The sequence below is a fragment of the Strigops habroptila genome, assembly GCF_004027225.2.
Source record: "Strigops habroptila isolate Jane chromosome 13 unlocalized genomic scaffold, bStrHab1.2.pri S16, whole genome shotgun sequence".
In the NCBI taxonomy this organism is placed as follows: domain Eukaryota; kingdom Metazoa; phylum Chordata; class Aves; order Psittaciformes; family Psittacidae; genus Strigops; species Strigops habroptila.
In genome coordinates this window covers 8,665,682-8,691,195 of record NW_022651054.1, presented here as the reverse complement: position 1 = coordinate 8,691,195, position 25,514 = coordinate 8,665,682, and the positions used below count along the sequence as shown (strand labels likewise).

Here is a 25,514-nt window from a genome sequence, read left to right as displayed (position 1 = left end):
AGTTTGAGGAATGGAATGGGAACGTGAACTTTGCAAGTGTATTATTATATACTGCAAAGGAATGAAATAACACCTCTGGAATGATATATTTTTATCAAATATTGGAGCATTCACTTGATCTTGACCCTGCTTAATTTATGACATTAAGTACTTTAACCTATTATATACTTTTCCATGATCTGATAATGGAGGATGTATGGGCTATTACCCACTGCAGAGAACTAGACTCATCCATCAGCCTTGTTCTTTATGCACTACCGTGTGAGACAGGGTAAGCGGAAACTTGACTTTACTCTTGGCAGCTTTTCCATGACTGCTCTTTAAAAAGCCTGCTGGCAGCCTGGGGGGTACTGTTTGTGGTGGTATCTCACTTGGGAATAAGAGGAGGAGAGCCATAAAGCTCTTCTCCGGAAGGGACTTAGGGCAGAATCACAGAATGGTTTGAATTGGAAGGGACCTTAAGCTCATTTAGTTCCAACCCCCTGCCACGGGCAGGGACACCTTCCACTAGCCCAGGTTGCTCCAAGCCCTGTCCAGCCTAGCCTGGACCTCTACTTGTTGCCTAAATCCACCTCCTTAATTTTCTATCACATTCTGAATGCCATCTCTTCTGGAAGAAGAATGAAGGAGAATCTGTCGGTCTTAATTTTCCATATGTAATAACAGTGAAAAAGGAGGAGAAATAAGTCTGAGAGTACAAAATCCTTAGGAATAAAAGGATCCAACATATATTAAACATCAATGGAATGACAGCAGTTGAAGCACTGCACAAACCCTTGCTATGTCTGTAATACATAAAACTGCTCTCTATTAAGTTGTGAGGATCTTGCATCCATTTGGATGCGCTCTCCTGGGTAGGGCTGGCTGCTGTGTCAGTGCTGCTGGCACAAGTGTGTGCACTTTCAGATTAGGATCATGGTGCTGCCAGGGCAGCCCCTAGGGCTGGGGGCATGCAGGGCTCCCAGTCCTGGGAGAGCTAGGGAAAGCAATGTGTGTTCTTATCTCTTCAGCTGAAAGCTTTGCTGCTGCTTCAATTCATTTATAAATCAGCTGAGTCTGAGTTTTTTTGGGAAAGATTTGTCTAGAGATTTTAGTTGGCTGTGGATAAGAGGAGTAAAGTTTCTAAGTTACTCAGTTTCCCACTCCTACACAGATCAAGGACAGTTTTACCTGCCTCTGGAGAGAAAACCAACAATGCTTACATTTTTTAATAACAATTGTAGCTAAATTAATTAAAATGAGACTGGAAGACAGGTCTTGTCAAATATTGATGCCCTGTTAATACTTTTACCTACTACCTCCTACCTTTTGTCATGTCAGATACTTCAGTACCAAATCTAGCACGGTCATGTTTGCAGTTGATGTTTGAACGCTTGTTTTCTTGGGTCTGTGCCATTCAGTAAAAGTTTGTCTCATCTTTTCTATTTGTATGCTTTTGGCCAGGGAGATAAACAAGTCATCCATTTTCTTGTGATACTGTTTTCTACCTAAAGAAAACAATTTTGATGAATAGATCTAGCTTAGCATTTGAAAAACTGCCCTGAAAAGTGCTGCCTCAGAGGAAGGAGTCAACTTAGTGTTTGCCCTGAGAAATTCTGCGGTTGTTGATGAGTTATAATCTGTCAGCAAGGAAGAGACTGATGTGTTTGATTAAATTAGCAATATTGTGTGTATGCAAATGAAAATTGCCCTTGTGTTGGTGCTTTTATTGTCAGTGAATGATACCGTATCAGGTGAGAGTGATGAATTTGTGTAAAAATTGATGAAGGCTTCAAAGGTTTAGATAGAAATTACAGATTTTATTCCCTATGATGACTTCATTGTAAAACTAGATGAAAACGAGACCACTTAGTGGTCACCAGCATTTACTGGAGTAGATTTGTGCTGTCATTGTAGGGCCACTGTAGGACTATTACTTTATTGCTCAGCTCCGTGCTCAAAAATCAGACATTTGTCCTCCCCCAAAAGACGTGGCTGGTGGTGAAGCAGGTACCTGGATCATGAGCTGTGGTTTTAATTGCTGACAGATGACTGCAGGTTTCTGGTGGGTGTCCCTGTGCAGGCTATCAGTCTATCTGGTAAAAAAGATTTCAGCCTAGAGTATGAGGTGTGATGCAGGTAGATGAGATGAACCTGCTGAAGTGTTCCTTAGCTAAGGACATAAAACACCCCTGTGTGGCTTAAAATTTAGCACCGCATCAGAGGGTGGGGGGACCAGAAGGGATGGGTGAGAAACTTTGAAGGAGAAAAGGAGGAGAGCAAACAGAGGGACGTGCTCTGCATGGGAAAGAGGGATAAGAGGAGTGAGCAAAAGAAATAACGGGAATCTGCAGCACTTGTGTAATGCTGCTATTAATAATACATACCTGATTCATGGAGATGATGAGGATAAACTAATGTTTGTGCAGTACTTCATATATGTGAAGTACTCTGGACTACTAAATGTTATCATTACTATTATTATTGTTGCATTTCATGTTTTAGCAGAACTGTTTCAGATTTCCTGTTGTTGTTTGGGCAGAAGCTGCCACATTCAGGAGAGAAGAATCACCAGGAAACTGCTTTCCAACTTTGTAATACGGTCCAGATCTTAATAGAGGGAGTGACTTGTTGACCATTTTTCCTCTAAATACTGAGGTTGCTTACAGATTCTCACTTCAGTACTGCTTTGCACAGTGAAGTCAGCTTAATGAGATGTGGGGACACCTTCCAGGGATTTTGATTAGAGGTGTATTGATGTTCTGGGGAAAGGAAACCAGTTTTCTACCTTCATTTAATTTCCTTTTGTTATCCCTGCTCTCTGCTCTGCACACCCTCATTTCCATTCACCGTGCTGTTGCTGCTCAGGTTTAGTGGACCTTCAGTATTGAATTAAAGCCAGAGCGCTGCTGTTGCCTCCCCTTCCATCCTCATCTTTGCTTCCAATTGCAGGGGGAGTATCACATGAAAGGGGGGCAGATTTTCTTGACCCTTCATAGTTGATCTGTCTCTCAGCGCCCCAGGAAAGCTGAGACCATTCAGTATCCGTAACGTGGGCTTTTTGGGCAGGGCTGTGTGCTCTGTCTGGGCAGCAGCACAAATAAAGTGGTTTTCAAAGAAGGGATTTGAAAAAGGAGGATTTTTGGTATTGCAAAAGCTTACTTAAAGATGCACAACTTGTACTGTAATCCTGTTTGAAAATACAATTCTATTTCCTCGTTCTGCTCTGTCTCCTGTTGCGGCAGAGTTCTCTCGATTGCAGTTGTGCATCAGTGATTCCTTACTTTAGCCTAATCTCTGAATGGGATTGAGTGGGTTTTATCTCCAAACCTGCTGGCAGAACCTCTGTCTCTTGAAGATTCATGGCAGAATGACACAAAGCCACTTCCTAAATGGCTGGATTGGCTTCTCTGTTACAATCCCAGACTGAATACAAGATTTGGGCATATCATACACTTAACTGCAACACCAGACTGAGAACAGCTTGTCTGTTTTCTTATTTTAATAGTAAATACTGCTCAATGAGGGAGACAGTTCCCATCTTCTGGAAGAAAACCAGGAACTTCATTGCTTGTTATGTGTCTGTAATTATAAAACTGTGTGAGCAAGTTATTGAAGTAGTTTAATGAGAATTTGGGGAGGTTCAAAGCCTGAAGGCAATGGAGGAAGAGGCTCTCCTGGGTATTGTTATTATTTATAAATAACTTAATATAAGAATGTGAAAATCAGCCAAGCACTTCATGATTTTCTAAAAATAGCTGAAGCTTCATTAGAGTAAAATCAAGTAGTGCTTTTCATCTTCCCGTGCTGTGTTCAGGGCTTTAAGACACAAACCTACCCCAAAACACTAGACCAAAGAGTATATTTGTCTCACAAGGTTTATTTGCATTCTTTTCTTATAGTTGGGTTGCTTTAAAAAATGCTGTAATCAATAATTTCCCTGCCATTGATGACTGTTGTGATGTTTTTATACTTCAGTATGTCTAAAATGTACCCCCAGGAAAGAGACTGCAAAAACTCTGCTGGGTCTTTACAAAAGTCTGCAGAAACTAAAGAACAAACCCTCACAACACAGTGTGAAAGGATTACCTGAATATACCATGGAGAGAAGGGTGGTTGGGACTAAAACTTAGCTGTTTCTCAGTTCTGGGCTTTGCCTTAGAAACAACACTATGCCCTTGATTTGGGGAGAGGGAGAGATATAAAACCACACTTCAAACTGCAGAGCTCTGTGTTTGCTTCTGAAGTTTCTTGCCGGTTTCAGAAATAAACAAGTCAGTGATGCATGTTTTATTTGTCTTTAGCTTTCCTTTCAACGCTCTTTCTTAACTAGGACAGCTTCCCCCTCCCAAGGTCTGTATTGAAATTAGGACTTTGACAAGAACTGAAGTCCTTCTTACATGGGTTCGTTCTGAAAAGTAGGTGTATCTTTTGAAGAGAATCAGTGATTATGGAGCTTTACAGAATTTCTTTGGCGGAATCTGAGAATCACTCCTTATTCCAATGCAGCATGTTATTTCTTTGTCAGCATGGCTGTCTACTTCATTATTCTTTCAGGCTAGAAGTGCTTGCTTATTATTTGCTATTGGAACGCCAGTGAAAACAAGCTGTTGAATTTTGTTTGATGTGTATGGGTATGTTAAATAGTGATTATTTCCATTTTTCTCAAATACAGAGTGTACAGCTGGAAAGTTAGCACGTTGCTGTGTAAATGTCATGCTTGAGTTTGTTTATTTTGAATCTCTGTGCTCATGCAGCAGGCTGAGGCCCTCATCATCCTTGGCTGCTGAATGGTAGGCTCTGCAGAATCTTAGTGTGTTGCTTTACCAGTGGTTTGAGAAAACACATTGACTCCGATCTGCTGAGGGTATGTACTTTCTGTCAAATCCATGGTGGTAAGCAGGAGTAGGGCCAAATTCCCACTAAAGCATGCCTGGTTTAGCCTGATAATGTAATTTTGCTTAAAACCTTTCAAGGACCTTAGTTTTGTTGCCAAGTGAAAGATGCAGAGTGCCTTCCTCTCACTTGAGAGACTTGCTTCTATTGCACTGAGTCACACTTCTGGAAGAATGCATCTTGGTCAGTCTTGGATAAGAAGACAAGCCTCAGAACAAAATTGGGTCAGAAGAAAAACATGGAGATCTTCATCCGTTAATGAATTGCATCCTTACTTTGGATTGAGGATGGTTTAAAAATAGCGTGCACTTTAAATTCTGAACCACTGGTGTTCATTATGTTGTATAGTTAACTTTGCAGTTTGAAGAATCATTTTCTGAAAATCAATGGCAGGTAGATAGTTGTAACATGAGGCACTTCAGCCAAGTCCTGGATGAAAGCCATATAGCTTCCTACACATACCAAAGAAACCCTCAAAACCACAGCAGGTGAAGATGCAGTCAGGAAGCAGAATACATTTCCATCAGGGTTTCCTACTGAATGAAAATTGGGTTGTCATCCTAGGGATAACTCATTTCTGTGTTAGCTTCCCTGGAAATGAAGATGTTCATTACAAAGCTGTTTATATGATGGGGCTCTTCTAGAAGACATTCCCCCTCGTGTTCTCTTTTCTTGGTTACTCAGTGTGTGAGGAGTAGAACAAATCTTTTAGCTTTAGCCAAAAAGCACAAACTAAAAAAATGGCCCAACCTTTTTTGTTACAGTACAGATGATAAACAGCTTGTGTTTCTTATAAGTTGTGCATCTAACTTGTCTGCGTGTGCTCAACAAATGAGTAATGGCTGATTGTCTTGGTAGAGCTCATTTTTCAACAGATCAGTGTTGGATATCGAATGCTGTGTTCCTTCGTGTTGAGGGTTTTTCCTTTTAGTTAAAGGTATAATCTAAATTCTGTGTTTTAAACTGGAGGGGATAATGAAAACAGCACTCCCACTGAAGGCTGGTTCTTCATGCAGCATGGAGAGTTTGAGGAAATGCCGATATAGTCCATTAGTAAGTTACTGGAATTGTTCTGACAGTTGTGGTTACTGATAATGACTTACAGTAAGGCCTGCCCTTCTCAGTTCATTTAACTTTGTTCCTATGGGTAATATGGAGCAATTATATGGGAGGGTCAATCTATCCAGGAACTTTCACAACCATGAATAGAGGGCCTCTAGAAACCTCATTATGTGGCAGTTGGTGCCGTCCTGGCCTTGGTCTTGTGCTTACTAATAGGCAACCAGCTCCTGCACTTCATTTAGATGATAGGAGCTGTTTTCATTTTAAGTTCTTAACTGCATTCTTTGGGTAAACTGTATACTGCAGATTATGGAGAAGGCTCTTATTTCCTTATAGATTTGCTTGAAAGGAAGGAGTATTGCTGTTGCTCACCCTCTTGGGACTTTCAGACATCAGGCACTCTCCCCAGTAGTCTTTCAATGTGCCAAAGAGCTTTCTTGGCTACCTCCTCTTTTTACAGAAACATTTCTTTCACTCTGTTAATAATTCCCAGACAAGTCAATGGAGTTTAGTAGAGGTGCAGACTGTACCCTTTGGAAATCCAGGAGGAACAACCTGTTGGTGTTCCTGGAGCTGTGAGGGTGGATCCCTGTGTTTAGGGATCTGCCTGCAAAGGGAGAGCATCACTTGGTATTTGCTCACATCCATTAAATTGGTCTTTAAAGTGGGTTAGAACAACTGTTCTTTTCAGTGGTTGTGGTGCATCTGTAGACATGTTTATAGAGGTTAGACAGCTGCAAAGAAAGTACTTACGTTAGTTTATCTTAAATCTAGATTGTTGGAATTGATAAGCTGTCAAGGCATTTACTTTTAGTGATGGAGCTGAGAGTCCAATCCTTAGTGAATTTTGTGTCATAAGATTGTAGGTTGGAGGGAGTAGGTTTCACCAGTTTATTTTCCTGGAAATCTTTTGGCAGATTCTTCCCTACAGTGAAAAGCATATCTCTTGAGTATGTTCTTTCCTCAGATACAAAGTACACATGAATAATCTGGAAAGAAATCCAGCACCAAATAATGTTAGTTAACTCCTGCCTAGAGCAATGGATTATGTTCCAGTGCCTTTCATTCTAGATGTAACAAATTGCTTGCATTGATTAAAAGCCATATGATGTTGTGCCATTGTGCTTTTTTGTTTCTTTTCCAATTTTGCAGCTATTCCTCATTGTTATTCAAAGTGATTCCTGAGTGTCAGACTCCCCAGTGCAGTGATCTGCAGAAATAAGTTTACTTACATGTTGAGAGTTTGTAGGTGTGATGTTGTTAATAACATATTGTTCCTTTGGAGCAAATCTATATGTTGACTTAATGCTCATGTTTGTGCTGGTTTTGTATGTTTGATTGTTGTAGACTCTTGCTTCATTTTGCTTACTGCAACTGAAAGCATGAAAACATTGCATCTCCTTAGCATCCAGGTTTATGCTTTCATTAACATACAAAGGGAACCCACAGAGGATAGCAGTTCGTGTCAGTATTTGAACCTTTCTCTGCTTTCAGAATGGTTTCTGTAAGTAAACTGTTCATCCCTGAAAATGCCCAATCTTGCCTCATGTCTTTGGGTTTGAGTGTTGTATTCCCAGGGAATGTTTGTCTCGCCATGCCCTTGTGTTGGGTCTCAGTCAGTAGTAGGCTTCTACACCAATTCTTGTCCTCATTAGCAGCTGTAGACTGTCCAAAGTAGCTAAGCAGCTCCAGTGGAATTCACTCTGACACTAAATTGGATCAAGCTTAAGCGAAGTCTTATAAAATCTGGAATATCTTGTTTGTTATCACAGAATGCTTCACATTCTTCTGCTTTGGTTTTTAAAGAGCTTCAGATATTTTAGATTATCAGATACATCAATGGCAAGTAGAAAAAATGAGTTGGAGTGTGGGGTTTTGGGGTGTGTGTGTGCAATGTTTCTTTCACTTGTGAGTTAGGAATTACGACTATGGTGGAAATAACTGACTGTAGAAGTCTGATTTGCTTCATCATAATCTCTATATTTGTATTAGAGTATCAAGTATGTTTTGCAGTATTTGCCTTGCTGAAGGCTCCATGTTCCCTGGTGCTAGTGACTGATTTTGCAGTTAGAGAAAGAACAAAGTAAAATTACTGTTTCTGTAATTATTCTTAATGAAGGTAAGAAAAGAGTTATCAAGTGCTAAGATGAGTTTATTCTACAGGGGTTTTCCCTAATCCTTTAAAACTATTCTTTGTGCTAATGTCGCCCTTAATTTTATCTGAAGGGTTTAAAGTGCATTGAGAAATGAGCTGTGTGCAGGTGAGTATTACTGCTCCACTTTGTTTCTCTGACAAGTGCTTGCACTGGGTATCTAACTAGTAAGTCAACAGCAAAATCTATGGATGTGGGAGAAGCCCAGTACTCACTGAGTAATCATCTGTATGACTGAATTCTAACTACTGGCATAGAAATTTGCTTAAGAAAAACAAATCAGAAAATGCCTTCTTTAGTTGTAAAAGCTTGATGTGATGGACAGGCTTATTTTCTGTCTCGGAGGCCTATTGCACTTCATTTCTCCTTTGGATTAATTTACCTGTCTGCATATTTAAATGACAAACTACACAATCTTCTGAAAAGAGCAGTTGCACGGAGGCCTGATGATATCGTGCATGACTGCTACTGTGGACTTGTGTCATTTATTACAGGAGGTGATTGCCTCAGCAGCCTTCAGCATTCCTTTCAGATAGTGTTTTGCAATGGCTTTGTCAAAGTGCCATCTGTCTCGACAGGTGAAAGTGCAGAACTTATTGAAACAGATGGCAAATCAGGTTGATACTGCCCAGAACCATCGTTTGCTTGCTCGGATGTGCACAAGGTGATGTCCACTGGATTTGTTTTCTTTGCTTGGAAAGCAGAACAACAAAGTCAAGAGATCTGGTTTGGTTTTGTTTCTAAAGAGCCTCTTTTTGTAGTGTTTTGAATGTGAGTTAAGCAAAATTACCTCTTTCAATGTTATTTTTTATTCTGTCAAACAGTTGAAATGTTCATTATTCATAGCTGTGAGAACAAGTTCTATTTGTGTAAAACAGGTTATTATTAGTCAGCGATCTGCAAACTTCCTTGGCTCTCTGTTGTACTTTGTGTTCCTCATCTCCCTTCAATCTAACTGTTAATTTCTATGGTTATGAAATATACAATGATGAAACAAACTGCTTGCTTCTGTCTGGGTGTTACTCTAAGTGAAAGCTTCAGTCTGTATTTGCCAAGAACTTGGAAGGACTTTGAGATGCTGTGTGAGTGCATGTTATTGCCTTTAGAAAAGCCTCTAACATCTGCTTAAACTGAACTTGGGCAGGAAGTATTCAACTTCACAGAACTTAGTTCAGCCTGCCCTTACCTACACACCAGTCATTCTGAAGAAAATTCATCTGCATCTCATCCTTTGAAACAGTTGGCGTGACCGCCACGTCACTCGGGAAGCATTGATCTTGTGCCTTCAGGTTCCTGTTAAATGCCTTGTGTTGGCATTTGCATCTGTCTGCATTTGTTGCTATTGAGAACTGTTTATTACTGGGTTTATAAATGTTTATTCTACCTGCCATCATTTTCCAGGTAGCCACATTTCCAAGGTTTATTTTGATATGTGTGCATCCCTACATTCCTGTATAAAAAATAATGAAGTTTAAGATAGTTGAATCTAAAGCTTTTAACTGCTTTTTGTAGTTATGTCTCTTAAGTAATAAAACTGCCTAACTACAGCTTTCTCTAACATAAAAAGCGGTTAGTGTCTGCTGCAAACTGGTAAGCCTAATTTTTGTACTCTGAAAACCCTGGAGAACATCCTAGTTCACTTGAGGTCTCTGAATGTGTTCAACGTCCCTGTCATCTTCAGCTCATCAACATGAACATACTATGATTTCATCAGTTAAGTGGACAAGGAGCTGATGATGCTCGTGATAATTTTTCCAGAGTAGGTTGTTTTTTAATAGGACTGTTCTAGCAATGTTCTGTTCCACAGGATTTTTGTAGCTCATTTCCAGCAAGGCTCGTGATATCTTTTTGTTATTAATTTTAAAAATGCTGCCTTCTTGTGCACTGTTCTTGCTTTTCAGGCTGTTTTGTGATGCTTTTGCAGTTTGTTTTTATGCCCTGCCCACATAATACACTTGTCTGTTAGAGGCTGCCTGTGTTTGAAAGACACATGCTCAGTTGAATTTTGTATCTTTGAGAATCAGTGATTGCAGAAGTTTTAATGCATCACTTTTCTGCTGCCTTGGGGACATTATCAGACGCTGTGAGACTTGAATCTCCTTCTACTACGTTGTGTACAGAACCATGGTGTTCTACTTCTCTCTGCCAGTGGTAAATACCACACAATGAATTAAAACGCTTTTATTTGATTCAACTGATATACTTGCAACTGATGTGAATCTTTGGAGCGTGGCTTTGTTTTGGGAGCCCAAAGAAGTGTTCCAGTTGCAGTGTTTTCTGCCCCAGTTGAGTTCCTCTCAACTTAAAATCAGTCAAAATATTTTTAGTGCTGTGTGCTGTCTCCATATAGCAACCTTTGTTTTCACTGCTTTTCACAGACAAATAAGGACATGCTGTTAGCATCTCTCCCCCCAGTGCAGCTTACACACGCATGCACACCCTGCACAACATGCTCCTTCGCTGTGCCTCCAGCTGGAGGTGTGGGGGGATCTCCAGAATTTCTGTGGGTAGAAGAAAAGTTCCAAATCAGGCAGCTCCAGCTGAGTCAGAGGCTGTTGGTACCTTCCCTTCCCTTCCTGAGGTGGCAAAACACTTAGAACAGGGAGGATGGACGATGAAGATGGTCATGCTCTTTCAGTGTCTTTTAATCCTTTTAGTTTGACAGCAATAAATTCTGCTTTCAGACTGGAGGCAATATGCAGTACAGCATAAAACTCCTTTTTGTCAAATTGATTTCCTTCTTAAACTGCAAACTCATATGTTTTTCTCAGTTGTTCGACAAGAGTTTACTTAAATCTCTGTGATAAACAGAGCAATTGTAGGGATGCATCGTTGTTTCCACAGTATGGGAAGCAGGGATGCAGTCACCTATTCTGTGTCAGTGTTACACTTGAGATATTGATTGCTGTAACAAGATACATTTTAAACAGTGATTAAAAACCTGTCTATAAGAACTTGAGTAGAGAAAAAGAGAAATTGCTCCAGTCTTCTGAGGATCTTGTTTGTCATTCCACTCTCGCACATCCGTGTTTAAGTGACATGTTCTCTCTGGTGTTGTATTTTAGGCTGTCCTTTTCCCAGCAATGCTACATAGAACTCAATTGATGTGTGGCAGTGAGGGGGAAGGGGGACACGTGTTATCAGGGTCTTTCTCTTACAGATGGTGTGTATTCTGTTTCCCATAAGCATCGCTTTATTCTCATCTAACTGGTATTACTATAGAAAGAACTTGCCTCTAACCACCATAAAACAGTGTTTGGTAAACTAGCTCTGCAGCAGTGTTCTGAGATGTTATTAGCTGGAACCAAGTCTCAACTTTTATTGGTAATTATGGTTTTTGAAGGGGTAAGCAGGAATGGCCAGGAGTAAAAACCAATAAAATTAGATTCTTCATTCCCCAATATTCATTTCCAAACTCTCCTGGGCACCTGGTACACATCAGGCTCAGTTAAACGTTCATTAGCCACAAATCATGGAGCATCTGCTCTTGCATACAGGTAGGAAATGCTCTCTAGAGGACACTGCCTGTCTTCCTCAAAGACTCCCATTAGATATACAAATCTATGTAGTGCAAAAAGTGACAACATCCTGAAATAAGCCATTCTAAGGGTGAATCTGTTAAGGTTTGTGTTATGGCGACCATTGATTTAATAATCTAAAATAATACTTAGTGCTTGTTACTTTTTTTAACCTCATTTCTTTTTCTTTTGGCTTTCAGCTCAGATCGGCTGATAGAAGAAACAATAAGGTAGGAATGAACTTAGTAATTTTCATTAATTTATGCACAATTGGCATTTACACTGAATTGTGTCTAAAGACATCAGTCATTTTATTTTTACAATAACTGTATTGTTCACAGCTCATGGGCAATATTACAATGACGTGGTGGGATTATTTTCATTTGGGGGTTTTATTATTCTTCAATGTTGACATAATGATGTTGCTCAAATATTTTATTCATCTTAGTTTAGAAAATCTAGATTTCTATTCAAAAGTGAATAGCCCCTACAAAAAACGGAGACTGATTGAGCAGAATGAATGTCAGGTTGAGCTGACTATTCAGCTATTGAGGGCTATTCCTGTATTCAAGATGTTTCTTCTCATAGACACTCTTCAACAATGTGATTTTCTGTAATCCTTGAATGTATTCAGCACCCTACTGTGCAGCTGATACAGATAAGGGCTCTTATCACAAGGGCTTAAGAGGTTTTTGCTGCTGTACAGTTATTTATCTTTTGGGGTTTTTTACATGGTTTGAATACTTGGGTGATACCTTCTCTAACTGCTCAAGAAATTTTAGAACCATAGTATCGTAAATGACTTGTCTCATCCGTGCCCTTCCCAGGCTTCCATTGAACTCTGGGATTTTGCAAACCAAGAATTCAGAGTGCCCGAGTGAATGGTTTAGATTTTAGATTATTGCTTTAAAAAAACCAGTAAGAAGGAAAACAAGAGAAGCTTTCGGATAATGCATGTACTGGCATAAGTGATCAAGAAGAGTAATTAGAGGTGCAGCAAGGCTCTGTGTCCATTAAGGGCTGGCTAGCTTAAATACACACAGTAGGCTCAGTCTAATTAACACGGTGGAAGAATGTGTTAAGCCACATTAATGTGCAGTGATGAACCAGAAGTGGTGAGTACAATAATGTCTGAATTGTGGATATAATCTCACCACAGCCTCATAAAGATATTTGCCAAACTTAGCACAGTTATTGTGACTGTTTGTTTTACTTTGGGTTCTAGGCCTTTCCCAATCAAAATTCCTCTCTTTTTTTGCCATACTTGTAGCCCTACATCTCCCTCTTGTAAAGATGCTCAACACTCGTTGAATCTTACTTGCTGCCACTCCACTAACTAGAGCATCAAACAGCATATGGTGATTTATTAAGCTTACTGTCCTGCAAAATGACTTGTATTTTATCATTTGAGCACGTCACTTAGCCTCTTGATTAAATGTCATCAGGGAAGCTAAGACTATGTGTGATGAGTGAAGCTCTGTGTTGATTTACCTGTGCAAGGGAATGTAGCTGTGGCAAACTGGAGCTCAGAGCAGGGCACCTGCCTGAATGCTCACCCCGGTTCCTCCCATCAGTTTTGAGCCTACTCAGAAGCTCCGTGGTGTCATCAGGTGTCCAAGCTGGTTTCAAACTGCTTTGAGTTTCATTTGCATGAGCTGCAGTCCTGTGGTTGACTTTGAGTGGCTGCTTCTCATGCAGTAATCCCAACCACATGGCTTGGGTCAGAGCTCCTTGGTGCCGTTTACTGAAAGCATTCCTTCTGTTAATAAAGGAACCTCGATATTTAAGAGGCTGGATTTCAGCACTCCTTGTTGCACCATTTATTATCTAGAGTAAATGAAATTCTTGTTGTAGTTGCCAAAAATTCTATGTTTCTTTTTGTAGGCAAAGAAGTCATTTAGTAACTACCTTGAGCAGGAGATGTAATTTCATTTCAAACACCTTAATTTGATTCCAGCTGTTGAAACCAGGGTGAATTCCTTTGGTTTACTCTTTTTCTTGTCATCCCCAATAATTGCAAGTATTCAGGTATGATATTAACTGGTGGTAAACCCTGCTGCATTTGAAGTAAATTTACCAGATAGAAATTTACCCAACTTGGGATCATCAATTGCTTTATCTATTGTAAACCAAATAAAAGAGGGAATTGTGCGGGGGAAGCTGTTTGAATGCAGATTCCTCGGGTGAAGTGAGATGTAATTAGCTTATTCTGGCTACTAATACTGCTCTGTCTTCAAGGCTTACATCTGCTTCATTACTCATTATTTGGGTGCAATTCAGGAAGTCAAGAAATCACTTTGTATTTTTGTAGGGGTTGTTATTAAGCAGTGATTCCAAACACTGGAAAGCATTTTCCTGTGGGCAGAGCCTTCTGTTGCCAAGCTGCATACTAGTGACCCCACTGCCAGTGACTGCAGTTAGCACTGATGGTGAAACCCTTCCTCTAATTCTCTGTAGAGAACTGAAGAGGTGCCAAAATTGACTCTTGCTCTGTATGGTTCCTCCACGGGAGCAAACATATGTGCAAGATAATACATGGGCGCCTAAGCTGAGATGATTCAGTAACTAAAGCGATGAGTAGGGCTGTCCTTCCAGATGTTTTGATAGTGCTGAACTTTTAATCAATTTTGAAATGAATTATGTGATTTGGGTTCTTACTGCAGCATATTTCTTTCCAGAGACGAGTGGGATGTGATACTTTGTACTGCAGTTCTTCTGGAACAGTGCTCACTTCTCTTGGCCAGATTTAGATAGAAGCATAGATTTCGCTTAATATGTTTGGTGTTTTCGGGGTTTCATTTTCAAACATTATCACTTCTCCAAAATAGCAAACAATTTATTTCTTGTTTTCCAACAGCTTACGTTTTTAGGTTGGCTCAGTTTGAGTTTTTGTATCGTTTTCCATGCACAGTGTGACAAGTTCTGAAGATTTCATTGTAATACTGTTTCTGAGGCCTGATTCAGGCTGATTTGTCAGTGTTTGTATATTAACAGATTGCACTGCTCCCAGATTAATCCCATAGATTTAATTAAAAAACCTCCTTATGTATTTGGGGTATTTCTTTAGGTTATAACCAGGATTTAATAAAAAGGGAAAATTCACTTGCATTGAATCATGACTACAGAATGGAATGGCAGGAGGTGGATTTTGAGTGTTGGCTCTTTTCAGAAGAACTTTGCCACAGTGTCTGAGGAAATGGTCCCTTTGTTTTCATCTTGGGCTTCATGAAAAGTAGTCTTTAATTTGGAAGGTTGTGTGTGTGTATGTATGCCTATATACACTGGTATTTATAGATACAAGTATGTATACACGAAGAAGCGATATAATCAGAATTTGTACCAATTTAAAACCAGAGCTTCCATTTCTATGCAGAGCCACAGAGTCCATTCCCTTAATCGTAGATGTTGTCATGAATTTAAATGAGCAAGTATGATTCATGGAGTACAAAATGAAGCTCAAGTTCCAGTAATACATAAATTATTTGATTTTAAAAAACAGGCCTTGTTCCTTTAGAGCTTTGTTCTAGTTCCTCATCAATGTAGATTTGGCTGAGCTGTCTCAATGGATGAAGCAAGGAGTTGACTTTTAGGTATGTTTCACTTGGTGTAATACCCTGTATGTGTATGGCTGCTACATGAGGTGTAAATACCTAACAGCTTAAATATTTGTCTAGGTAAAAACACTTTCAAGCAGCATTAAAGGTGTATCTCTGCATGTTAGACTAGTTTGACTATGGAGGTGGCTGGAAGTATTTATCAGTCTGTACTTTTCCATGCCAGTGAAAACTGCAAACTATGTACAAATAGCAGTTGGTTTACTTTTGAAGTTGCTCACATACCCCCAGCACTACTGAACATTCAAGGATAAACTTGAAATATAAGTGAAATTCTGAGGAAATGTAGCTACAAGCACAGGAATTTAAGATGCTCCTGCTGATGTGTGGTAGAGATGAGTGGGCTCTTTGTGGCTCTGAGCTGGGGCTTACCTAGAAGAGATCTCTCCAGAAATGCAGCAATCTTTAATGCTGTGCTTCAGCCATGCTTTAGTGTTAAATATAGAGAGCAGGATACCATCTGGTTTTAGAAACTTGGTTTACACCCAACTCTAGTAGTTGAGGCCAGTGCAGCACTGAGAACAGTTCCTGCTGGTTTCCAACTGAAACATTGAATCGGGGTCATCTTGATTCCAGTAAAAATCATTTAATCTTTTATCTTAAATGCTGCATAGAAGTTTCATAGAGTAAGAAAAACATATTCTTGGTGTGAGGAGATCATGGTGTCGAGTAAGTAAATGGGGCCAATATTGTGAATGGGAAGAATATGATTAATTTTATTTAAAATGCATTTGTCAGTGAACAAATGGTAACAGTAAGTCAATGAGCATATGTTAGGGATGGGAATGAAACCAAAACTGGCTAATGAAGGATATGAGGAAGCTGCAATACTTAAGGCTGTACAAGACCAGTCAGAGGACTACTCCCCAGAAGCTGTGTGTTTTCTAGTAGTTATTAAGTTTAATAGTCTCCTTTACAGATATGAAAGCTGAGGCAAACCAGCTCGTGTTTTGAATCATCAAATTATACATGAAGAACAGTGCTTTGTGCTTGAATTTTGACTTGATAATGGTAGCTAGAATCCAGTTAAACTCTTGTTCATGGAGATCACAATTACATTTCATTACTAGACCGTATCATATTAAAAATGATAATCACTGCAGGCTTTTTTCTTCAGAGCCCTTCAGTAAAACTTAGCCCATTGAGCTGAATTTTTCTAAATGATGGATAAAAGAAGTGAAGAAGGTTCCAATCTTGTAATATGTAAACTTAAACAGTTCCTGCCTCTTTACATGAAGTGGGCAGCTTCACTCCTCCAATGTTAAAGCAGGAACCTTGTGTTCCATGGTAGTCTGTAATAATCATTTCTAAAGGCATTTTGGAGGTGTCTCAGGAACACTTTATGTCCTGGCACTCATCTTGTATTTTCACTTCTGTAAATTAACGGATACCTTAATGAGTCATTGGATACATCTTAGGAAAACATGTGGCTTAATTCAGGAGTGCTTTGAGCAATGCTGTATTAAAACCTCATCTGGACAAGTATCAAGTCAGTGTGGGGGTGTAAGGTAAGCTCTGGGTTACTGAGCGAGGTTTCCTGTGTGCAGTTAGAAAAGCTTTTTGTTTTCCAGCTTGGCTCTTAGTAATTCAAAATATCCCAAGTGCTCTTCTCAATAGCAAATGTAATGGTTTTGTGAGTTTGATGCTTTTTAGAGGACTAAAATACCTGTATGCTGAGTTGTAAATGTATATAATCTGTCAAATACCGTATCTTCTCACAGGTGATACGATTTGATGTACTTGCTGTTCTAATCTTGTAGCCCCTTTTCCAGCCTTTGATGGTAACTGCTTTTTCTATACTGATATAGAGCTGTTTATTCTCTGTTCATGATATCTGTTAGCACCTTCTCTGAGCTGCTTTTCTTTATATACTCAGAGATAGGCAATGTTTTGATCCGTCTTTTCTCCTCTAATCTAATTTTCACTTTCATTTCTACTAATTTTAGTCCTGAAAAAGCTGCCCCATGTAATGCAAATCAGTTGCAGTAAATGAGTTACTATATCCGCAGGAACAAGCACACACAGTGTAAGAGAAGCTTTGTAGACTTTCATGTGTTGTTTTTGCAGATTCTGGCAACCCCTTTATAAACATCAAGGAGGTGACTGCAAGTCCTGTCGCTTCCAGTTAACCATCAGTTTCATTTTCGCTTTGTGCTGATGTGGCACTTCAAAAGCATAGAAGGAAAAATACTAAGTAGCCAGCTGTAAATAAAAAAAGCTTGAAGATTTTTCATAGTTCTGCCCTAAAACTTCCTTCTTTTTGTTTTTTAAAGCTAACACATCAAAATTGGATTAAAATGTGAAATCGTATAGAAAGTGCCAGGGGTTTGCCTACATGTTATCAAACTGTTCGTAGTCTCTTTATGACTGATGAATCTTCAGTTTCCTAAATGTATATCCAAATTTACCAGATGCTAAAATAAGCTTAAAATAATTTATTGATCTGCCCTGTCAATGCATGTTGTTCTATTTAAAAGAATTCCCTATATAGAGCTTTTGGAAGAGCATTTTCTGTGACCTGAAAGCTACGAGAGCCATCGGCTAGCCCTGCTGGCCCCTCTCTCTCACATAGATTTGTGCCATGAACTTGTCTTGCTTGCCAAGGTATTCTTCTGCTGCTGAAACCAAAATCATACCTCTTAGAACACTCACTCTTTGGCTTGGTGATCTCTTAGTTTTTATGGACAAAACCAGTTGGAAAAGGCAGCTTCCACCTGTAGAGGTGGTGGCTGTTTTCTTTTCCTTGTGTTTCTGTTTTCTCCCTGAAAGTTTGCCTGGCACGTTATGGGAAGGCTGAAGATCCTTTATCAAGGGCTACTTGAGGTGAAGTAGACAGATATAATGGAAGGGAGCCCAAAGGAACTCACTGCTCCAGAAACACTTTAGGGATCATTGATCCAGGCTGTTTTCTTCTTAAAGATGTTTGTGAACTGTGATAGTGACCTTTTGCTGTAAGACTTGAAGGACAGTTGTTTGGCTTGGCTCTGCTGGGTTTTGCCAGCTGTTCCCATGATACTGGCTGCAGTGTCCTAGTAGAGAAGCCAGTGGAACACCAGATGATCCAGAGCTGCTCATTCCAGATGTTTTGTTCCCAGAGAAACTTGAAATAAAGTGTATCAAACAGTCTTTGCTATAAAAACATTGGGAACACCCGTTCTGTGCTTACCGAGTGTACAAGTGCAATTTGTCTGTGTGACTTTTCCTACCACACTTACCTGGAAAGATACATTAAGGATGGATAAAGGTGCTTTTTTTTAATCACCTTCCAGTACTAAAATGCCAGGTCAACCTAAGTACTTTAGTACTAATATCTGGACAGATGATGTTTCAAACATTTTAACTCTTACAGAAAGATAAGCTCAAAGCTTTGAAACCCAGAAAAATTCAGTTCAGAACAGTGCTTGAGGACCAGATGTAGTCTGGACATTCACACAGTTCAGTAGTAAATATTAAGGCTCTATGTAAAATACAACATCCAGTTTGTACTGCGGAACTTGAGAACAATGTTGGGCTTGTGCTTTGAACCTCCCTCACCTTAGAAGTAATGATCATGTTAGCTGTGATTTTTTTATCAGAAACTAGTGAGTGTGAGCAAGCATAAAATACTCTTGAAAATGTTGATGTCTGTATTGGGTGAAAGAAGCATTTTGCATTTTCCTATCTGTTGTCCTCTGAAATGGCAGCTTTACGTCCCTTTTGTTGTATCCGTTGTGTTGTTCCACTTTTATTCTTCCAGAACATTTGAGGGCTCACAAACTTGTCTAAGAACTTGTTTTAATCATTGTTGTTCAGGTAAATATAGTTAGCAGCAATATAGGTGACATTTTCTGAATTATTATCCAGCCATGTTGTGTTTAGTCCTACTTCGCTTAGTTTTGCAATGCACGGCAGCTGAGGAGAGCAGTATTTGTCATACTGCTCCTTCTTAAGCACCGTATCTCAAGAGCCTAAACTTTTTATGTACCATTTCTCTAGCCTAAATGAGTCTGCAGTTTGTCTTGACAAAGCTCTTGCATTCAAAGTAGCTACATGACATACTACCTGAGGCTACAAGTAGAAGCTTACCATTTCATTTTCCACCCTATAACTCTTTTTTTACGAGCTGAAGAGAAACTCAAGGTAGAGAAAAAAATTGTCAGCTGAATAGGTTTTTTAAATCTTTATTTAAATGTCTTATTTTTAAGAGCACAGTTGCCTTTTTCTAACTTCCAGAATGTATTAAATGTGAAATGGGAAAATCTGTTCTATATTCACCTGGTTTGTGTTCTTATATTTAGATAAAGTACATGCAGTTGGACCATGTATTAGTAACGAAACAGTATAAAAACTTACATATGCATGGATAATATTCTTAATTAGGACCAAAAATTTCTCTCACCTATGCTGTGCTGGAAGCATCATTTGATATGATTTCATTATACACCAGCTCCCTCAGCTCCAGCTTGTGGAAAACAGGTTGGGCTTGCTATGAAGAGAATGCAGGAGAATCCAAGCTTCACCACTTCTCTAGGCTCAGGGGACAGTATTAATCTTAAGTCAAAACAAGTAGATCCCAACATCTTGGTGTGCTTAAATGTCTCCAAAGACCTGGTGACTGTATGTCCCAGCTTGATTGTCCAGAAACCTTCTGTGTGGAGCTCTATGAGCTGTGTCAGGTCTCACACTGCACTTAACGTCTCCTCTCAGCCAGCATGTTCACTTTGCAAATTGATTTGTAATTGTGAGTCAGCTCTTATTTGCTTAATACTTCTCTAACCATCATATCCTGATGGCAGACAAGAACTATCGTATGAAAGAGTGAAAGTAAGTGTGGGGCTTCTGTGGTTAAACAAACTTCTCAATGTAAAACTTATGCCAGAAGAGTACCTTTTAGGTTTGGTTGTAATGTAGTGCTGCTGTTTGTTGGGCTGGAGGAGATATGCCAAACCCCTGCCTGTTTCAAGAAATCTCAGTGTTTTCAGTTGTTAATGGGTTATAGAGAAAGAGAAATCGTTTAAGTGTAAAAGATAGGGATTAATGGAAAAAATGTGGTTTCATTCATATGGCTTCATCTCATTCATTGTTCTCTAAGAAGCATTGCCTTCTTGCTTTCCTCTTGTTTTAGCTCTAGATTATTCTTAGCACCAACAACTTGATCCACTCTTCTTCTTTCTCCAGCATTGCCATGGCAACTAAAGAAAATATGACTTCGCAGAGAGGGATGTTGAAGTCAATACAAAGCAAGATGAATACCTTGGCTAGTATCCTTTCCTAAAATATTGTGCTGCCAGTGCAGAAGAAGAGGTATAGTACAATTTTTCACTCTTGTCATTTGGGGATCAAAATGCTTTGCGATGTCAGTGGTTGGATGATGTCTGAAGTATCTTAAAAAGGAGTGTGGTGAGTAAGTTGGTTTTACTCCAATTTGAATACTGCATATATATCAATGTAGCTTAATTTTCAGGTAGAGATTTGCAGCAGTATTTTATGGCCTTCCCTGCTCTATGGTTTTGTAAAAGTGTAATTTCACTTTTACTTCTTGCTTTTTGCTTACAAGGCTATCCAGAGCTGAAGCTTGGCGTACATTGCTGCTTGTTATGGTTTACAGCTAAGTGTATTCATGACCTCTTGCCTGTCACAGTCTTGGAGATGTGAGAGTTTGGCTTCTTGGCTTCTTTTCATATTCTGTGCTCATGGCTAAAGAGTGTGCCAGATTGTCAAGTCATACATGCTTGTCCTTTTCCCACCTACTCCTTCATGTCATAAGTGCCCAAGGAACAACCTTAACATCATTTGATTAGACAGCTTAGATCCTGAAGAGATGGATCTTGGTAACCCATAAATTTCATTACAGTTCTTAGCAAGTGGCAAGAACAAAAAAAAATTCAATAAGCTTTGGCCTTGAAAGATTCTTGGTTCCAAAGACATGAAGCTCTGAGATTTAGTATCTTGTTGGCAGTTGTGTTTTGTAAATTAAAAGATTACATAAAGACATAAAGATTTACATCTTTATGATTTGACAGTAGGAGTTCTTCCTTATGTGCTATACTTGAGCAGTGCACAGTCATGCAATGTGCATGATTTTCTCAGTCAAATGCCTTTGGTGTTCCCTTCACCAGTAACAGTTCTATTAAATACATTCCACAGCTGTTTTATGTAACTGCCCCATATTTTTTTTCATACTTATTTAAACACAATTATTAAAAGTAACTAAGCCTCACCTACTAGAGATTAAAGAACACCAAATGCTGGTAATTTAGGTGATGAATTCTGCGTACATGTGAGCTCTAAGCTGTTCAGTTCTCCCTTTTCTTTGATTATTAATGAAGGTTTATTTTACTGCATCTGCCTTCTCCAGCTTGGGAGTAGTTCTGCATTTCTGTGTACTGTAGTATTGAGGTTTCCACATACAGACTTTGGGGCTTGTTAGTTAAGAAGTCAAGTGTTTGTTGATATGACCTTGACTCCAACTCCTTAAAGATCGGTTTCCAGCAGTGAACAGCCTGATTCAAAGGATCAACCTTCGGAAACGACGAGATTCCCTCATCTTGGGTGGCATTATCGGCATCTGTACCATCCTACTGCTGCTATACGCTTTCCATTGATGGATGTTCCTCGATGGACTCTGCTAAACTCATCACCACCAACCCTTTCCCCTCCTCAGTCAAGGAAAAGTGAGTGGGGGAAGCGACAGACTTCAGACAGCCTGCTCATCACGGCTGGGAGCATCAGCATGATGTCTAGAGCTTATGATGGTAGACTGCGACACTGGGTTTGGGTTGAAGCTGCGGTGTTCCTCCTTCCCTGCCATACATCTTGCTTTGGTTAAATTTGGTGGGATTTGTTTGTCTTTAATTCCCTTTTTCACTGCAAGGTAAGTAAATATGGGACGCTTACGAGAACAGGGAGAACAATTTCTGTGCTCAGCAGCACTAGGGAAGTCTGTTGTTGGCTTGTAAGTGGTAAAAAATCGTTACGCTTGCCTTGGGTGGAAACTCAGCAGGAAACCTGTGTTCCCCCGTAGGCCAAGCACACTGAACACTTTTGCCCTGTGAGAAGAATATTGCAGCTTTAAGCCATCAGGTTGCTTTACTACTAAATACATGTTCTGTAATCCTTTTTTTAACTCATGGTTGAGATAGTTAGTTCTGCATCATTTGTGCTGTGAAAACTGTGCTTCACACAAATTCCTCAAAGTGAAAAAAACAAACAGAAAGGGTTCTTCAGTTCACTTTTTGCACAGAATATGAATAAATTACCCTCTGAGGAAGAGTTGTAAGGTTTCTTGTGGCTTTAAAGGGACTAACAAGTCCCCCTTTGTAAAAAGGGAGCACAGTGTCCTAGCAGCTGTTTACTGTAGTGTTCAGTCATCTGAGAAGTGACCAAACATGAGTTCCACCTAAAAGTAGTCTTTTGGGTGTAAGTACTTTGATTTTGGCTGGCATCATAAAGGTCTTTATAAAGACATGATAAGCAGTTTGAAAAGTCTATATTGTAATTTAGATAAAGTTATTCTAATAGCATTATTATTTTTACACTGTAAGTAAGATATAACCTAGATGTCAATTGGAAATAAGAATTGCAATGGTTCTACCTGAGGCAGATGCATCTGCGTGTGAAACTTAGGGACATAATTCCTCATAGTAAAAAGTTGAATGTATGAATAGTAAAACAAGTATTATTTACCAGTATCTGGGGAGAAAAAAGTCTTTTTTGTCCAGACGTGCAACATGAATCCTGTTGTGTTTCCATCTCTGAACAAAGCTGACGTCAGGAATGGCTTTGATATTGCACATTCACAAATTACAGATTTTCCTGTTCTTTCAACAGCTCTTTTCCATCTGTCATATCATAACTCAATAAATTCAAACTGAGGCACTGAAATAGCTTTCCAAGAACTTGATTAACTCTTTTCACAATCAATTTGCAGTGCTCCTAACAGATTTCATGTATAACATTACCCACAAATGTCAAATAGGCTCCAAGTTCTCTTCTGGAACAGAGTCTAGTGGGACAGACACAATTTTTTACTGCTTTTTATAGTGTCTGTGCAGTTCCTTTTGGAGGGAGTAGAGGCTCCTGCCTGTGTAGTGTGAAAAACTCACACTGTTGCGCCTAAAATGTTTGTATGGATTGGAAGGCTTGTTTGCAGACTAATAACTGTGCTAAAAAGTCCACAAAGACTTTCTAATCAGTCATTGTTGGGATTGGAAAGCATTTGGAATGATACGCGTAAACCTGTGGGGCTTGTATTTTAAAGAAAGGGTGATTATTTGGTTGATTTGGGAATGCGCCTGGTTTGAAATGAAATGTTTATGAAAGGGGTTTATGAAAAACCTGGATGGATAAAGGAGGTTTATTAATGAATCTCTGTGGTAGGAGATCAAACCTCTTCTCCCAGTGCTTTTTCTTTGATTCCTTCACCACCCTGAGGGACCCTGATCAGCAGTTGTGCTTCTGTTTAGGATTTGTAGGAGTAGGACGTGGTTGCTCTATAGTTGGCAATATAAGATCTGCAGTACCATCAATAAATTCATTTATTTAATCTTATAACAAGTCTTTTTACTGGACTCAACTGATGATTTGGTGCATATATTTAATCTTACTGTGTGAAAAAGCTGCTATGGAAAAAATGTAGGTTATAATAAATATGTAAACAACTGATTTTTCATGTTATGAAAATGTTATGGAGGAACTGATATATTTTAGTATAAAATAACCAAAATATACTGAATTATCTCTGATAAAGCTTTACTGGAAATGGTTTCAGTGTTGGCAACCCCTCCATGGTTTTTATTTGTGTTGGTTTTGAGACAAGAGGTTTGTGTTGAATAATACATTTAATTAACCTTGTAGTTCTCTCTTTATCATCTTGTGGTAGTGCTCTAGCAATGTGAGCAGGCAGTTCTGCTCTCTTGTGCTCACACATAGCTCAGGAGAAAGACTCACTAATTCTCCTGGACATCTCTAATACATGGAGCTGTAGTTGGAGCAATGGGCTGTAAAATGAAAACAGTGGATTGTAGTTTTTCATCTCAAATCCCAAAATATAGGTTTGTATGTCTCCTGTTGCTAAATATGTTCTCTAAGCTTTTCCTTCTGTGTGATTCCTCTTGCTCTAAGGGAAAAAAACGTGGTTCAAGTCTCATTTCTGCAATTCCTGGCAAAGTTGCAGTTTTGTAACTCGACCAAGTAGAATTGTGCAAAGAAAATTATTGCTAAGCCATTGAAATGAAGTGAGAAAATCCAGAGTATTTCTACAGGGCACATTTCCCACACACACTCTTTAAATCTCAGCCATAACTTACCCCTGGCCCTGCTTGGGAGCGAGCCTGAGCAAGGGGGGAGGCTTTGGGACCAAGCAGTGGGGGCTTCTGGTAATACAAGAGCGTGTCCTTCCTGGGAAGGCACAGTGTTTTTTCTTAACCAATATTGATTCCAGGAGCTTTTGCATATCAAAGTGTGGTGTAAATTCCTGCTGGATTCATTACACTGAATAATCAACTAGAATTTGTCATCTGTAGTTTTAGAAGTCCTTCCTTTCAACGGCCTTAAGATTCTGGTGAGAAGAAAGAGTCAGTTCCTCACTGGATATTGAAAATGGAAGAGCAGAAGTAGATTTTTAGGTGACGTGAAAGCTTCAGATTGATTGTCAAGAGCTTGTCCCTGAGGAGCTGAAGCTCCCCCAAAGCTGCTGCACAGGGACTGAAGCCTGGTCCACTCCTTCTGATTGTGTAACTTGTGTAGTCAGGACTCTTTTAGCTGCCCAGATGTAGCAGCTTGTGTCCCAAGATCACTTGATGCAGAACCTTTTCCTACTTTGACATTTTTTTCCCCAAGAAAAGCTTTAATTTGGCACAGGGGGAGAGGTAACAGCTCTATTGCTTTGAAGAAGGAAATAATTCCAAACCCCCTTATACTGGTGTTTGATTATGAAATCCTTCAGAGCAGTGGTCCTGTGGAGCACCCTGCAGCACAGGAGACTCCACTGAAAGACATACCGAGACAAAACTGAGCCATATCCTAGGTGACAAGTCCTCTTGGTGCCCTGTATCTCTCCTGTCAGCTGGGTATTTGAAACCAGTGGTGATGCTCTCAGTCAGGAATACCGAAGTGGCTGTTGGTCTGTCTCCTACTGAGTGAGGACAGCAGCTTGAGTCAACACTCAAGACAGAAACCAAAACCCTTTCTCACAAAGTATCCCGGTCCAGACCCCTGTAACTGAGTTTCTGATTGCACTTTCTGATATTTTGCTTTTCATATAACTTCTTGAAACTTATTTTATTGTAACTGTAATTATTTTTGTTCTCACC

At 39.5% G+C, this 25,514-nt stretch overlaps 1 protein-coding gene across 2 annotated transcripts in view; it reads left to right on the top strand.

Moving 5' to 3' along the window:
• The window catches only part of GOSR1 (golgi SNAP receptor complex member 1), a 30,224-nt gene extending 5,422 nt beyond the window's left edge, over positions 1–24,802 (top strand). For both annotated transcript variants that reach the window (XM_030472392.1, XM_030472391.1), the window contains exons 7-9: positions 11,809–11,838; positions 20,380–20,462; positions 21,682–24,802. In XM_030472392.1, coding sequence (XP_030328252.1) covers positions 11,809–11,838; positions 20,380–20,462; positions 21,682–21,806 — 238 coding nt within the window. In that variant the 3' untranslated portion in view covers positions 21,807–24,802. The remainder of the gene's footprint in view (positions 1–11,808; positions 11,839–20,379; positions 20,463–21,681) is intronic.
• The last annotated feature ends 712 nt before the right edge of the window (positions 24,803–25,514 follow it).